At 48.3% G+C, this 15662-nt stretch overlaps 7 protein-coding genes across 7 annotated transcripts; 3 read left to right on the forward strand and 4 right to left on the reverse strand.

The window, feature by feature from the left end:
- Window positions 1–431: 431 nt before the first annotated feature.
- CDV56_108247 (uncharacterized protein) lies at window positions 432–2235 on the forward strand (the record flags this gene model as incomplete). Its single annotated transcript, XM_026761866.1, has 8 exons — window positions 432–657; window positions 718–1058; window positions 1123–1359; window positions 1413–1502; window positions 1560–1616; window positions 1672–1765; window positions 1830–1973; window positions 2027–2235. The coding sequence occupies 8 exons, from the start codon at window positions 432–434 to the stop codon at window positions 2233–2235; spliced, it is 1398 nt and encodes a 465-aa protein (XP_026616770.1).
- Window positions 2236–4036: 1801 nt separating this feature from the next.
- Window positions 4037–6760, reverse strand: CDV56_108341 (NmrA-like family protein; the record flags this gene model as incomplete). The annotated part of the gene is made up of 3 exons (XM_026761960.1): window positions 4037–4412; window positions 5923–6085; window positions 6151–6760. 3 exons carry the CDS (start codon window positions 6758–6760, stop codon window positions 4037–4039), a joined length of 1149 nt encoding a protein of 382 aa, XP_026616771.1.
- A 619-nt stretch (window positions 6761–7379) lies between these two features.
- On the reverse strand, window positions 7380–8115 carry CDV56_108425 (glutathione S-transferase family protein; the record flags this gene model as incomplete). The annotated part of the gene is made up of 2 exons (XM_026762044.1): window positions 7380–8003; window positions 8062–8115. The coding sequence occupies 2 exons, from the start codon at window positions 8113–8115 to the stop codon at window positions 7380–7382; spliced, it is 678 nt and encodes a 225-aa protein (XP_026616772.1).
- A 706-nt stretch (window positions 8116–8821) lies between these two features.
- Window positions 8822–10102, reverse strand: CDV56_108464 (zinc-binding alcohol dehydrogenase family protein; the record flags this gene model as incomplete). Its single annotated transcript, XM_026762083.1, has 5 exons — window positions 8822–9027; window positions 9124–9683; window positions 9732–9848; window positions 9904–9926; window positions 9980–10102. 5 exons carry the CDS (start codon window positions 10100–10102, stop codon window positions 8822–8824), a joined length of 1029 nt encoding a protein of 342 aa, XP_026616773.1.
- Window positions 10103–10615: 513 nt separating this feature from the next.
- Window positions 10616–11349, forward strand: CDV56_108509 (uncharacterized protein; the record flags this gene model as incomplete). The annotated part of the gene is made up of 2 exons (XM_026762128.1): window positions 10616–10962; window positions 11049–11349. The coding sequence occupies 2 exons, from the start codon at window positions 10616–10618 to the stop codon at window positions 11347–11349; spliced, it is 648 nt and encodes a 215-aa protein (XP_026616774.1).
- A 340-nt stretch (window positions 11350–11689) lies between these two features.
- Window positions 11690–12511, forward strand: CDV56_108534 (zinc-binding alcohol dehydrogenase family protein; the record flags this gene model as incomplete). The annotated part of the gene is made up of 4 exons (XM_026762153.1): window positions 11690–11812; window positions 11871–11893; window positions 11951–12067; window positions 12121–12511. 4 exons carry the CDS (start codon window positions 11690–11692, stop codon window positions 12509–12511), a joined length of 654 nt encoding a protein of 217 aa, XP_026616775.1.
- A 39-nt stretch (window positions 12512–12550) lies between these two features.
- CDV56_108562 (uncharacterized protein) lies at window positions 12551–14627 on the reverse strand (the record flags this gene model as incomplete). The annotated part of the gene is made up of 8 exons (XM_026762181.1): window positions 12551–12602; window positions 12659–13003; window positions 13083–13197; window positions 13256–13771; window positions 13835–14014; window positions 14082–14189; window positions 14246–14397; window positions 14461–14627. 8 exons carry the CDS (start codon window positions 14625–14627, stop codon window positions 12551–12553), a joined length of 1635 nt encoding a protein of 544 aa, XP_026616776.1.
- Between the last annotated feature and the right edge of the window lie 1035 nt (window positions 14628–15662).

Genomic DNA, 15662 nt, shown 5'->3' on the forward strand with positions numbered 1-15662 from the left:
CGGAGAAGAGCGTGGGGGTATGCTACCCCCACAGGTCATTGGGGCCGCAGAGATTCCCCATTTATGATCATTAGGATTTTGACCCCCACGCACAACATCTATCTCTGTCCCCAGTTCTACCCCGCGTGGGAAAGGCGGCCCCCCGCAATCCTCTTTAAACTTTAATCCAGGCCATCCAGCTTGTCTATAGTACCGTATGAGACCATTCCTGTCTCCCTAGGGTTTCCCAGACCTTGGCGTACACAGAGAGCTATATGAAACACTCGCCTCTCCCACCCAAATCCTACCCCCAAGAATAACTCCCATTGCTACTTTCTCTTTGGAATACCCGGCACTCATACTTCAGTATGGCTGATAAGGAAAATTCCCACTCATCATGCATCGAAGACATTAATGAAAAGCAGCTGTCGAAGGGGGCCACAGGGCTACCGATGAAGCCAGCTTCCCTCAGAGCACTGTCTGAGGTAGAATATACCAAGATTGGTCGCAGAGCGACGCTGAAGTTGGATGCTCTGATTATGCCATGCATGGTTACCATGTACATTTTGAACTATCTTGACCGACAGAACATCGCCGCGGCTAAGCTCGCTGGCATCGAAGAGGATCTACACATCTCGGGTGTGCAATACCAGACTTGTGTCAGCATTCTGTTTGTTGGTTACAGTAATTATATTTCCAACGCCCCTCGCACTTTCGCTGCTAACTATGCTCGTGTAGTTTTAATGCAGGTCCCATCAAACATTATTGTCGGCAAGATTCGATGGCCTGGCATTTATATTTGTATAGCGATGGCCCTCTGGGGTCTCCTCTCGGCTCTCACCGCTATAGTCCATAACTTTGCCGGTCTTATGGCTTCCCGCTTCTTCCTCGGCTTTATCGAAGCCGTTTTCTTCCCTGGTGCCTTATTCTACATGTCGCTATTCTACACTCGAAAGCAATATGCTCTACGGACAGCCATCTTATACTCCGGGTCCCAGCTCGGTAACGCGTTTGGTGGACTCTTCGCTATTGGTATCCTTGAGCTGGATGGAAAAAGCGGAATGGAAGGCTGGCGATGGGTGAGTATGTTCTCTGCTTCTTCTTTCGGCTCCCTGGCTTGGTTTCTGACATATGCCTCTTTAGCTTTTCCTGATTGAAGGCGTGCTCACTATTGCCTTGGCTATTATTATTGCTTTCATCCTTCCTAACAAGCTGACGACTCTGAGGGGTTTCACCAAGTTAGAAAAAGAATGGCTTGTATGGAACTTCGAGGAAGATCAAGGACAACAAGACAATGCGGACGAGATTAGTGCTAAGAAGGGTGTTTCAATGGCCGTGACCGACCCGAAGACTTGGCTACTCATGGCGACGCTATACGCTGTGGGTCTCTTATTCTGACGGCTTTACTCTGCTAAGACTGACAACGGCCGCAGATTTATATTGCGGCTGCCGTGAGCAACTTCTTCCCTTCTGTTGTGGCCACGCTAGGGTACAACCGTAACGAGACTTATGCCCTCACTGCGGTAAATATGCTCCCATTCTCTTAAGCTTTGTAATCTGGTGACTAATGCTGCTGACAGCCCCCTTACATTCTTTGCGTCATTGTAATGGTGATCAATGGATTCCATTCCGACAAGGTACATAACTTGAGACTCCACCTCCTTCACTCAGACTTGCTCACCATCACTTTAGAAACAAGAACGTTATTGGCATATTGTATGTCCGATGATCATCTGTCTCGCTGCAAACATCATCGCCGTCGCCACATTGAATACAGCCGCACGATGTAAGCAGGGCTGCCATAATATAGTCTCAATATGAGCACACCAAAACCGCTGACTACGATGCAGATGTTGCTATGATGATGATGCCTGGCTCCTTCTACGCGGCGGCAATTGTCGTTCTTTCCTGGGTGGCCGGTTCCCTGTCCCAGCCAACCATCAAGCGTGCTTCCGCCATCGCTTTGATCAATGCTGTCTGCAATACTCCAAATGGTACACCCTACGCTTTTCACTACCTGCACCTGGAGCTAATATGTCATGTTTAGTGTGGTGTTCCTATCTATATGGTTCATCACCGCGGTATCTGGTTGCTTTCTTGGTCAATCTGGCCGCATCTGCCGTTGCCATAATTGCAGCCACCGGAACCCGGATGTATCTTCGACGACAAAACCATAAGCTTGACAATGGCATTGATACTGGCCGGAATGGGCCAACACCGGCTCAGCAGGCTTCTGGCTTCCGCTACACCCTCTAGGCGTTCTATTACACAGTATATATTCCGTGAGTGAGAACTGGAAGGCAGTCAAGCTTGGCCGTTGTAGATGAGTGGATGCTATGTCCCTGTGGATCGCAGAACCCAAAAATACTGGTTCTGGCGCATCTCTTTTCTGTCCTTCTCCAGTTCTTGCTCCCCCCTTCTTAGCTACGCCATCATAGACGACCTAGAACTGACTCGGTCAGTTGTTAATCCAAAGCTTCGATCTAGCGGTATGGACCACATCTAGAGAACAGCTATACCATCTACAATAGAAAGGAGCCAAACACCCAAACCGTATCCCAAAAATATTACATACATATGCATTCCCGGACTGAAGGAAGGAGCTGACCTTTCACTTTGTTCCGGCCCCAGTCAAACTCCAGAAACATATGTCACTAAGGGCAAAATTTTGGCCTGGGGTGGAACTGTCGTTCTTGAACGATTACCATCTGGTGCCGTTATGAATACACCTATTCCGAATCCATATTGCCCTCCCGAAGAGGAGGATCACCGTCAAAATATGTGTCTTGAGGCTAAGATTTATGCAATGATAGGAGAGCATCCATGTGTGACTAGGATAAATCCACTGGGACAAAAAGCCTGCTGCTGTACGATGGAGTACCTGGAGAATGGAAATCTCCAAGAATATATTTAAGGGAACCAGCAAAATATAATGCTTTAACTTCGACCCTGATGGAGTAGACAGGCTGCTGAAGCGCTAGGTGTTCTTCATGCCCTACAAGTTATATTGTGATCTCTCACCAACAAACTTCCTTCTCGACTTCAATGTCAATGTCAAGATCACTGATTTTGGCGGCGATTCACTATGCGGTTCAGATCCCTCAGCTACTCCGGTGACGAGGTTTCGACACCCTGGCTACAATACCAGCACATGGTCTAGGGCTAACCGAATAGAAAATGTGTTCTTCCTCTCTCACACAACGCGTAAATGCTTTACATCTCCTGACTCTGTCTGACATAGTTAATGATCAGAAGGCTGGGGTAAGCCCAGAGTTGCAGATAACAACACCACAATTCAGCAGCTAGCAATATATTAAACATGCTGGCAGCGTTCTTTAGGTGTAGTAGCAGTAAGTCGCGTTACACAGAAAGAAGCATATCAAAGTGATCAAATCTATACCGTACCTGTCTTGTCCATAAAGCACTTACTACCTAGCAGACAAAATTTCACAATTATGACAAAAGGAAGGCAAGGGGGCAGTAGGGACGAGAAGGAAGGGAGAACTAAGTGGGACAGCCCTGTAAAATAAGGTTGCACTAATGCAAGTTACTGACAAGGGACTCCATCATAACCAATGACCACATCAAGGAAGCTTTAGTGACATTAGGTAATTCAACAATGATGAACGTTCGAAATCTCTAGGCTCATACTCTTACTCTTACGAAGCCAATTCTATCACTCCCTAAATCTGATGGAAAATTGGCTGTTTCGCCAAGGAGGATCGTATAGGACGCGTCATTACAGTTTATCAACCTGGATCCACTTTCATTCCCATGCATTGTCCAACAAGGCAACCACCCAAACAGCAAAAGTTGAAAGAGCTTAGTTTCTTTTTTCACAGAAAAAGCTCAATAATGAGCGGGATATAGAATTCGAAAAGCAGGCAGATGAAAATGCGTAAATATGATGCGCAAGTAGAAAAGCGATCTTTAGTACGGCCGAGCTAAGTGACACAATGGCTTTCTCAAAACACTGCGAACATATTCCAGTGGACCACATGCCGCCATTCGTCAAAATTCCGCTACAAAAGTCCATATCAAGAACCCTATTCCACCATCAAAGCGGAGATTCCAAGTCCTCCTCAATCTCATGGATGCGCGGATGAGCTCCATAAGTGGCTGCCGGATAGTCCTGGAAGTAAAGAGCAGGTTCTCCCCGTTTCGCGCGCCAGTAGTTTGTCGACTCAAGCAAGCTACGACTGCCACGAACTACCCAGGGCCACTTCTGCACAAATGCTTCGGTCACCTCCCAACCTTGCTGATCCCACGGCTCCCCCCATACAATCACACCACCGCGCCCGCTGCTCACGGATTGGAAACCCTGCATATCGCGACAGAGCTGAGCGGCGTCGTATGTAGTCTCGCTTTGACACAACAGATTGTCACGAAGCTCGGCCACTGGTAAGAGATCAATCCATGGATGATGGGGAACACTGCGTTGAAGAGCAGTGGGCTGCAGACTCACTGGCAAGGTGTTGAAGAATGCCTCATTGATATTCAGTGATGTGAATGAAGACCAAGCGCCAGGTGCCATGTGCTGCGATGTATACCCCAGAATTTGTGCATTAGCCACCAGAGAGCGTGTGGTATTGAACTGGACTAAGCTTGGGAGGGGCTGTGTATCAAGACATCCCTGTAGATAGCGCTGTGATATCCACGATGAGAACTAGTTAATAATCCACTGTGTTTGCTCAGAATCAGGTTCACAGGCCGTAAAGGAGCATATGTTGCCTGATAATGGAAATTGACTGCTCTGTGGGATTTGGTTTTGATTAAGCATAGTGAGCTGCGAATCAGTGAAAACATTCTCTGAATAATAATGTATTGGGCTTGGTGCAGGATAAGGTAGAAATCTGAACCTCTTCCGCTGCCCTTTTTGCCACATAATTCAGTAATATGTTAGTGATACGGACTTCTAGTAGCTACTAGAGGGGGGGATGACAAACGGCTAGCCCTCTGATTGACTCGATCTTGCAGTTTTTTCCTCTCTTTAGGATCAGTTATGCCGGTCCAATCATCTCTATCCCCAGCATGCAGCTGCTGGGGCATGAGCTGCAGTGGAATTCGCTGAGCTGACATTGTCAATAAGGAGGCTGTACATTTTCTTTTATGAAGGTAAATAGTACTGCATCATGGATCGCTGCTAGGGGGGAAAGTCTACAACCAACCCCTAAAATAATATTAGTAATACATACAGGGATGACGTCATTCATAATCAACTAGGACATTCATTATGTGAAATATCACGCGGAAGAAACTTCTACAGCCACTTGCAATTATATTGCTTTGACATTTCTTGAGAGTAAATCGTCCGATGTTTCTCCTAGCTCATTATCTGGCTCATTATCTGGCTCATTATCTGAGTTTCCTCTGGTCTCAGTATAGACATGTACTTAGTATAGTCCTATGCCTGTCAACTCAACTCCATTAGAATTCCGGAGCACGACGTGGACATGATGTGTGTTTGCTCGCCTAATCCAAAGCGGGATAGGACTCTACTAGCATCAGATAGATCGCAAAGACTTGTTTTATAGGACGGCCTATGTCAGCCTAAGAAATCACTGGATTGTGGCTGAAGACCTTACAAGACCGAGAAGAATCAGAATACTTGGCGACTGAATATCCACAGGCTGGTATTGATCAGGACACACGATATTTGCTATTATTTTATGAAAACACATTGCTGCCTTATGTCGGCGGCCACGCGGTCCCATTTAGCACCATGTTACGCAGGATTATATCCCAGTTTTTGATCTGCGCAATGGAGTTCGTCCACCCCATGAGACTGGAAATATCCCCTGAGGTCCGTAGGTTGAACATTTGGGTAATGATCATTGTCCAACACATCACCTAAGTGGGCTTCAGGCTGAACGCACCAGTACACAAAACATCTGCAGAAGAGGATGAGTGTTGATCCAAATGGCAGGGCTTTCAGATACGCACCTTGGTGCCCAGCTCATCACATCACTTGGATTATTGTTAAACAACTCCTGCACTGTGTCATATAGCTCTTTGACTGATCCTAGTGTCACAAGGTGAATTGGGGCATGATACACCTCGTTAAAGATCTCCTTGATCTCTAGCAAGCTTTTTCGGTCACCCCGAACTATACTTGTCAGCATACACACAATATAAAATCCCTGTCACTGGCTAGTGATGCGTTACACTCACAGCGTAAGATTCCAACTGCACTTTTATCAAGTGCTACAGCCGCTGTGTAAGCAGCTGCTGTTTCGTAGGTTGTCAAGTCCCACTTCTCCTCGCCCGTGCCCCACAAAGAGAGGGACCGGGTCCCGCGATCCCAACATCCAAAGAACTCGCTCCAGAATGTCTCCATCAGGACACCTGTCAGGATGTGAACTCCTGCAACTTTCTTTGAAGCGAGGTAGTCCCTGATGATTCGAGCCGACTCCTTCGGGAAGAGAGCACTGGCAGGAATCTTTGTGTAATCCACAGCGAAGTCACTGGCAATATATCGAGAGACACCGGCCTCTTCACAAGCATCTACCAGCACCCTCTGTCCCCGCACCATCACTTCCGGACTGCCAAAATAGCAGCAGATGACCACGTCGGCTCCTCGCACAAATTCAAGTGCGGCAGTCTCATCATCGAATTCGCCTTTGATGATCTCAATATTCCTCTTCGACAGAAGGCATTGAGGCAGCTTCTCTGGGCTCCGACAAAAGCCTCGAATAGATACATCTGGATATGTCTGCAGCATGCTTGCTATACATTGCGCAAATTTGCCCGTGAGCCCAGCGATGGCTACTGTCGTCGGCATTTTCTGTGATGCTTCAGCGGACCACGAGGGCAGTAGAGAAGAGGGCAAATAGAAAATAACACAGGATGGGAAGATTGGACTTGAACGGCTCAGGATTTGGAATTTCTTATACGCTTGGGTTTTGTTAGATCTACGCCAAGTGAATTTGTCATCCATCATGTCTGCTGATGAATCAGGGAGCAGAATGAACGGATCCGTTGGTTTCAGCAGTTCCGAAGTATGGAGCAGAGTGTACCTTGTGTCGCAATGTGGGTGCTGATGTCCTCTTCGACCCTCCTAGACTGTGTTCAAAAATCTCTCTTGCTTGCAGTAGTATGTGGTACCACTGAAAGCAATGCACTGAGAATTTGTCCGATTCTTCAACAAAGTTTCTACCTTACTCTCTGATGTATTTTCACTTCTGTGTCTCGCCAGTCAGTATCCTACAGAGGTTCAGACTCAGATATGTTAATTTTGCCCTCCCCCTCCCCCTTTGATTTCTCAAAGCGGGAACCAGCTGGACAACGCTCTAGTATCATTTACTTGCTAACCGATCAATTTTTGTTCGGCTTACCAGATTAACTATTCAAAGCCATCAGAAGGCCTCGTCCACAGCCGGAAGTAGCACCCGTTCCCGCGGCTACCGAGCGTTCCCATCCGGTGAGACAACCCGATTTTCAATGAAGTTCGGCTCGCCAAATGCCTGCTTGACCCCCTCCTGTTCGATCACTCGCAGGTACCATTCCACCGTCAAAGGATACTTGGACCGCATGTCCGCATCCACAACTTGTCCAAAGCCCCAGTACATTGCCGCCGCGACGGAAAGGTCAGCCATGCTGACATGTCCTGACGCTAGATATTCGCGATCCTGAAGATGCCCCTCCAGAACGCAGAGGGAGACTTCCAGCCGCTGAAAGGAAGTCGCTTCGAGAGGTTCGTCGAACGGAGCCATGCTGTAGCGCCAGAGCACCATATTCTGCAAGGGCTCGAATAGCTCGTGGTCGGCGAATTCGGTCCACTGACGAATCAGGGCACGCTCGTCCACAGAGGAGCCCAGCAGCTGGCTGCTGGCGGGTCCACTTTCAGCGGCGTACTGCGCAATGGCATCTGACTCGAAGAGTTTGATACCGGTCACACTCTTGAAGGTTGGCACCTTGCCCAGAGGAAAATCGCGTAGAAACTCGGGTGATTTGTTGGTTTTGGTCATGATAAAATCCGGGGCAATATCCACCGTACGTCCGTTCAGGGCCGCAGCCGCTTGAACCTATTCAACCCGTTCAGTCAGTCGATGAGGGCAAGGAGTATAAGCAGTAGAGAAATACCTTCATCACCCGAGGATTGAACGGGTACGTATAAATCGTTCCAATGGAAGCCATATTGACAATTCAGATAATGCTACCGGCCTTAAAAGAAAAATGAGGAGACAAGGTGCTCGTGGCTTCGTTGTTCCTTTGGAATTGACCTCGGTCATCGTGTACCTTATAAACCCCTGGTTCTTGAGCTGCTGAATAATGTGTCGGTCAGGTTCTGAGTGTCCTACACGAAGAAAACTTGATTTATAATCCGTTCTATCAGCCAAAATTCATTCCCAAATTCGGGTATGTGGCGTACTCCAATTGACACCTTCCTATAGAATGAACGGTCCAGAATGGAATCGCCTTATGGATACATGTGTTTAGTTCTGTCCCGTACTAAGCTTGGTTCGGCTGTCAGTAACCTGCATTAGCGCCAGAATTAGAGTTTGATCTGCACTGCAGTAAATCGTGGTTCGACTTCAACGGTTCAACCATGTAAAGCGTCTTCAAACCTACTCTATGCGCCGCTATTTGCCAATTACCTGGAAGTGTCCGAATTGACTTTTGTCTGCTGTCGTCTTTGTTGGTAGATTTTTTGTCCTTTCCCAAACACCCACCCCACCCTCTACCTTTCTCTCCCATCCCTCTTTGAGATATTCTCATTGGAAGGTCCTGATCAACTACGAGGACAATTCAATTTCTAGTATACTGTTGCGTCTCTGTATTTTCTCCCATTGATAGAATTTCATGGTCAAGTTTCTGCTCAGTAGTCGCTAGATATCGCAATTTACAGAGTGACAATCACTTTCTTCGCCGAAACACCCTTCTTCTGCACGTCGAGGGCATGTTGGATGTCCTTAACTCCGTTTCCAACTATGTAAGGGTCAGGCTTAGCTTGGAGCTTCCCGCTGGCCAGCGCTTTAGGCAAAAACTCGCCCCAAATCCATTCCCCAATAAACTTGTGCGGATCTTGAATGATCGAGTAGGCGATCACTGTAAATCCATCCGTGTCAGTCATTACGTGGTGCCATTTCCCCCTAATCAGAAGCAATACCAGATACCAGAAAGATTGGAGAAGATTTGACTGACCGTATTTCGGAGCGAATCGCGGAGTCTGCTGCTCGCAAGGCAGGACGCTGGCAGTATTCACCGGCCTGTCCAATCGGTCGGCAAGTGCAGAAATAGCTGCAGCGCTTGTTTCTTCCCCGATCGCGTCGTAGACTCCCACAAATTCCGTGTTTGTGATAGCTTTAGCGATATCGTCGACCACCGTAGGAGACCGATAGTCAAACACGGCGTCGGCACCCAAGAACTTGACAAATTCATGGTTGGCCATGGATGCGGTGGTGATCACAGTCAAGCCTGAGGCGGTTGCCAGCTGGATGGCTGTGGCACCAACAGAGGATGCACCACCCCAGATCAAAATGGTTTGACCAGTCTTCTTGACATCACTTACAGAGGGCAGAGGGAGGCTCAGGTAGTCCTTCCGATAGAGTCCCGCGCAAGCAGTAGAAACCGCCAGCGGGAGAACAACTGCTTGCTTGAGCTCGAGCGAATCGGGAATTTCCGCCACGAGCGCCTCTGTCACGACTGTGTACAGTTGGAATGCTGAGTTGGCCGGATCCTGGGTCATGAGGCCATTGCAGTGACTGAGAAGGCGTTAGAGTTAATCTGGCTTCAGTTGCATGAGCACTCACGCAATCACTCGCTGGCCTTTTTTAAACCTAGTCACTCTGGTGCCCACATCCTCGACAATCCCTGCAGCATCTTGTCCTAAGATAAAAGGATAGGTATTGAGATACCTGCCGTAAGATCTAGTTTCAGGGCAATCAGAAAGGGAACAGAGTGTCAACTATGAAAGAAACATACTGGATCTTCCAATCGACAGGGTTCTAGTCAAGGAAGGTCAGTTATATGCAGAAAAGAAGGTATAGTGCTGCCTTACTATGGCAACGACGGCATTCCTGATGAGCACCTGTCCCTCACCAGGCTGAGGCTTTGGTCCGTTCTTGACAACGAATGGATACGCCGCAGGTCCAGTGAGCCAAGCAGATTGATTTGTTGCCATTTTTATATGTTGTTGGGGCCTGAATTTGATCATATAATGGTGATAAGAGACTAAATTTATTATATCAGTATAAGTAAGAAGGCAAAGATAGTGAGGGGAACAATGGCTTAAGCAGGGTATAAATACCTATTAACTAGTTAGTGGTTGCTTCCTTTGTCATGTCCTAGATTAATCAGGGCGACTAAAGTTCACTTCTTGACTACCTACCTTACTACTACCCTACATGATTATTATTTACATTTCTTACGGAGTACATGTGTCCGTAACGGAGTTTAGGGCATAGTTCCGCCGAACCATGATATTGCAACTCACCTCGACATCCAGATGATATCATGGCGGATTCGTTCAGGTTTCGATTTGTCATCCAAAGCAAGTAAGACAACTTAGTAAATGGTTAGACAACCGGTGAGAGTATCCAGAAAGATGAGAAATCTGGTATAAATTGCAACCAAGTAGGTTTCTTTCTCGTAGTTTCTAATTTCGAAGACTCGTTTTGCTACGCATCTATTCAATATGCCTTCCATTCAAGACTCAACTATCCTTATTATTGGTGGTAGCTCTGGAATAGGCTATGGGGTTGCGGAGAAGTGCCTTACTGAGGGAGCCAGAGTTCACATCGCTTCCTCGAACAAGTCCCGAGTTCACTCGAGTGTCAAGTCACTAAAGGAGAAGATCAGCAACGCTCCAATTTCCGGTCATGTCTGTGACCTATCCAGCCGTGATGTCGAGAAGAATCTTGAGCAGCTACTAAGCACTGTCGCCCCGATCGACCACATTGTTTTCACCGCTGGAGATAGCCTTGCCATCATGCCATTGGACAGCATTGATCTGGATATGATACAGCGAGCGGGGCATATCCGGTTCGCCGTGCCCCTGTTGATTGCGAAAGTCGCGCCACGATTCATAAAACCTGCTTATCAATCCTCTATAACTTTGACCACGGGAGCTGGCTCCCAGAAGCCATCCCCAACTGGTCGTTGGTTGCCGGTTATCTGACCGGCTTGCATGGACTTACCCGCAACTTGGCCTTGGACCTCAAACCCCTCCGTGTAAACCTGGTGAGCCCTGGCGTGGTAGTGACTCCTTTGTGGGGGCAGGACGGAGTACCGGACGAAATGAAAAATCACACTACTCTGGGTAAAGTCGGCACCCCAGACGAAGTTGCGGAAGCCTACGTCTATCTGATGAAGGACACCAATGCTACTGGAAGCTGTATTAGTACCAATGCAGGATCACTTTTGCTGTAGCAGGGAAAGTGAACATGGGTATTTCTGGCTGAAAGCCTGCTCCTTACTGCTCATTTCACTTCTGTGCAAAAGAAATTGCAAGTAAATTCCCATATTGCCTCACCAATGTATTGAGAACCGAGAGGGTGCTTCATCACCTGATCCTCATCTCATAACATAATCTGTACATAGTGTCACAGGCTTTACTCGGTATTCTTATAAGTAGTGGCTCCCCTCCCCCCAACCACCTCTTCCTAGACCAAAGTCTACTGAAAACTAAAGCTCCTCAAATTTACTAGAACTTTGTGTTTGTTCCTTGTCTTCTTAACCACATCAGTACATTTCTGTTCTTCCTCATATCATGCATCAGAACCGCGCAGCTTGGATTGTCGCTGTAAAGGCTAAGCCTTTCCGCGTCGATACCGCCCCTATGTACAAGCCCGGTCGTGGGGAAGTATTGATTCCGAATCATGCAGTCGCTGTAGTACGTTGCAGAAGCTGTTAATCATATGATGTCTGACTGACAAACATCCCTGGTCTAGAACCCCGTGGACTGGAAAATACAGTGAGTGTTCTGCTACGTGATGATCCTGCAAGAGCATCTAATACTGGACCTTTCCAGGGAGTCTGGTCGCTATCTCAATTCTTACCCATTTATACTGGGTAGAGACGCCGCGGGAATCATCGAGGATGTCGGTGAAGGAGTAGTCAGACTCCACAAGGGACAACGCGTCATTGCGTGAGCACTATCAAGTTCGCCTTGCAGTAGCTGTGCTTACATTGGGACCCCAGGCATCTACATAGCCCAAACTCAGGGAACTATGCGCACGCCGCCTATCAATTCTACTCCTTAGCCATTGAGGGACTTACGGCGAGTATTCCCGCAGATATCAGCTTTGAGCAGGCTGTGGTTTTGCCTCTTGCTATATCTACTGCTACAGCAGGCCTTTACCTCCCCGAGTACCTTGGCCTGCCATTGCCTTCCCTTAATCCAGGATCATCAGGGAAGACACTCTTGATATGGGGTGGAGCTTCGTCAGTGGGTGCGACGGCCATTCAATTGGCTATTGCGTCCGGACTCCAAGTTATTGACACTGCGTCTTCTTCGAACTCTGGTTTTGTGACTTCGTTGGGAGCCGAGGTCTTTGACAGACAATCCATTCTCCCCCATAGTATCGCGTAGCTGCGGCGCAATTGAACCTGCAACAACTCGAACAACAGTCTAAGGGTTAGGATAGTGCAGACGACGTTGCGTCCGTTTTGGTGGATTGGCACTGGCCATAATCAGCAAACAGATGATGCGATCAAGGGAAGGAAAGGAACACCCTACCCATTAAAGGACAAATCGACCAGCAAATCTCCTTGAGCATTGAAAATGGGATTTTTCATCAGGTAGCTGCCCTTGCCAGGTAGGAACAGCCGCTGCTGGTTGGCGAGGGCATATAGGAGATTCTTCTCTACTCTTTGGAGCGCGCTTTGCATGCCACCCTGCAGCATTTCCTTCCATCTGGCCGCGAGTATAAATGGTGGTGTCTCCCATTGCATGTCTCCATCATGATCATAGGACACATTCACGGTATTAGAATTGGGAACAATGTTGACCTCCAAGCCACCGTCTTCAACTGATGCCATCGCGAGCGATATAGACCAGCTGATTCCGAATGTCATCAATGTCCTGTTGCCCAATCCAGTGTTGTCAGTTGGATCTGGCTCCCTAGAAGTAGGATTCGGATCTTTGGGGACTAGATCCTTACCATGTATGTCGTTTACTTGTCTTATGATCTGCTCTGAAGATGAAGGTACTCTGGCCATTCAGATCCACCTGCTCTTTACCAGGATGGAATTTGAGTGAAGCACTGGTAGATGTGGCTGTAAAGACCGCCTGTTAGTCCACTGCCAGTCGTCCAAAGCAGCCAGGGAGACAAACACTCTTCCGTCAACGTCATGGTGTCGTGAGGATCGCGACCATTAACAGCCATATTTTGACTCTGACGATATTCACCTTCCAACAGCCAAGTGTGTGGCCACAAAAAACCAGCTGGCTTAAACTGGTACTGGCCATCTTGAGCCTCATCATCTCCAGCATGGAACTTCGGACCCGAGCGGAAAGGAAGGTCCTCATTATCAGGACTCCATTTAACAGAGGGTTCATCGGGGTAAGGGACCATGCCGATGACGATTTGCCGCAGCACGGAATGCATCCAAGGCCAAAACAAGGCTTGGTTCATGCAGAACGTACCCTCCCGACTCTGGTCATCAACCCAAGCTCCAGTATAATCAATGGCCCCGTGGGCCGGGGGCTCGTCGAAGTTGGACATCATCAGATACGAGAGAGCGTTGCACTCTTGATTGTCCTTTGGGGCAGAGGTGCCATCTGCTCCTCGCCACGGGTAGCAGAAGTAATCAATGCTGGTAGGAGGAAATGTGGGTGCGTATTCGTTTACTATGCGCGAATCACCGATGAGCCCTGACATTCATTCCGAGAGCAATGGAGGGAACACCTTACACTCCTCGTCTTCCTGGCGTTCTGCAGAGTAACCCAGGATGTTAGAGCCCTTTTCCTTCATCACATTCAGCCAGCGCTGGATGAAAGTATCAAAGGTGGCTCTGGCCTCGGCACTCAGGTTCCTCCACTCGTCCTCTTTGTCCCCAAAATCGCTGAGTTCTGGGTTCCATTTTGTCGTTGCTGTTCCAGAGCAACAGGTTACCCAGTCAGAACGCTCATAACAGGTACGGGTGGGAGAGACACTCACATGATGCATCGATGAATAGCACCGCCAGAGAGAAGTTGGAATTGGGCAGTCCAGCACGCTCCTTGAACTCTCGGTACTCTTCCGAGTCTTTGGTTATCTGCTTTCTTGCTGTCCGCTTGATGAGCCATGATAATCAATTAAAGATCAGTTCGGGGCCGTCGTACCAATTGTGACCGAGAAAGCGAACACCCAGTTATTGATATCCCAGTTGATTTGGCTATCATCTTTAGGGTCATCGGTCAAGTAAAGACGCACTTCACCGTCAGTCATGCGAAGCCGAAAATATAACATGGGATCCTTCGTAGTGACCTGCAAGCTGATGGTGGGCTTTCCCACTTTGAACTTTAGGAAGTCCCCCGACTTGGTAGACCGTTCGAACTACTTCAGGGGGGTCTTGTTAGGATCATCTGGATCATCCGGTTCAGTCTGGGCGAGCTGCCACATAAGACTGAAGGAGTTGTTGATCATCTTCTGCGACAGGAAGATCGCCTGAGCATAAGGTGCAGGACTTGTGGTTTCCACGTAGTTATCGTTTGTGGTCGCCATGATGGGGAGGTGGTTTGCAGTCTGCCGATAAAGCTCTGCTTGTGTGAATAGAGGTGGAGGAAGTTGGAACGGCCTTATATGTTTGTGGTTTCCGTGGCCTCTGTATAGAATGGCAAGCCTATGTCTGCCATTTCATCACACCCCGCTTGTCAACAATGGCAGTACGTAATTGATGGATGCCTGATTGCATGAATGTCAGTGTGAAGCTGTTGCACATCATCAATAGCTCATGCTACATGAATCTGAATCACCAGCTGAACATGGAGCAAATCCCTCGTCCGCGGGTGGAGTCAAATTGCGGGATTAATTGTGCCTGTGTACGAGGATATCACCCAACAGCTGCATGCACCGGGCGACTTGATGCAGCAGAATCCGGCTTTTCTCTCAATGTTCCGCCACTATTCGCGCAATCAGCCCCTGGTCAATGACTAGTCTGATACATAATGCAGGGTGCATATCGGGCGGGGTCGTGCAGCTCGAGGGTATACAAAAACCCGCTCGCTTAATCCAATCAGGGACTGGCTGTGAGGCGTTCATACAGATCACAAGACGGGCCGTCGCGGTTGTCGATCTTGATGCGCAAGCTGGGACTGCAGATCATGGCTGTCCTCTGGCTGCGCCGAGTATATTTGCCACGGTCCTTAGCAGGTACAGATCCCTGACGACCGGTGCGGATTGGCCCAGTTACTCGCTTAATTTGCCATGGCCCAAAGTAGAAGCACATGAATAACCAAGGTAAATATGCAGAATCCCGGCATTTCGAACAATTCACCTCGCGTCAAGTGGGGGTTAGGTGTAAGCCATAGGTTGCAATACACGTACCAGGCGTGCAACGACTATACCCCCATATAGCAGGGAGGCAATGCCTTTCTCTGGAATTCGAGTCGTGCAAATGATGCAGGATTGCCGTCACCTCAGCTCAGCCATGCATAGCAACGCCAGTTAGCATATGCAGCTTCCAGGTTTATACCATGACTCTCAGCTCGTCACCATACTGGTGGCAGTCCAGACTCGAGCTGAAAGAATGAGTGCTAT

This window comes from Aspergillus thermomutatus (assembly GCF_002237265.1).
Source record: "Aspergillus thermomutatus strain HMR AF 39 chromosome Unknown NODE_35, whole genome shotgun sequence".
In the NCBI taxonomy this organism is placed as follows: Eukaryota; Fungi; Ascomycota; class Eurotiomycetes; order Eurotiales; family Aspergillaceae; genus Aspergillus; species Aspergillus thermomutatus.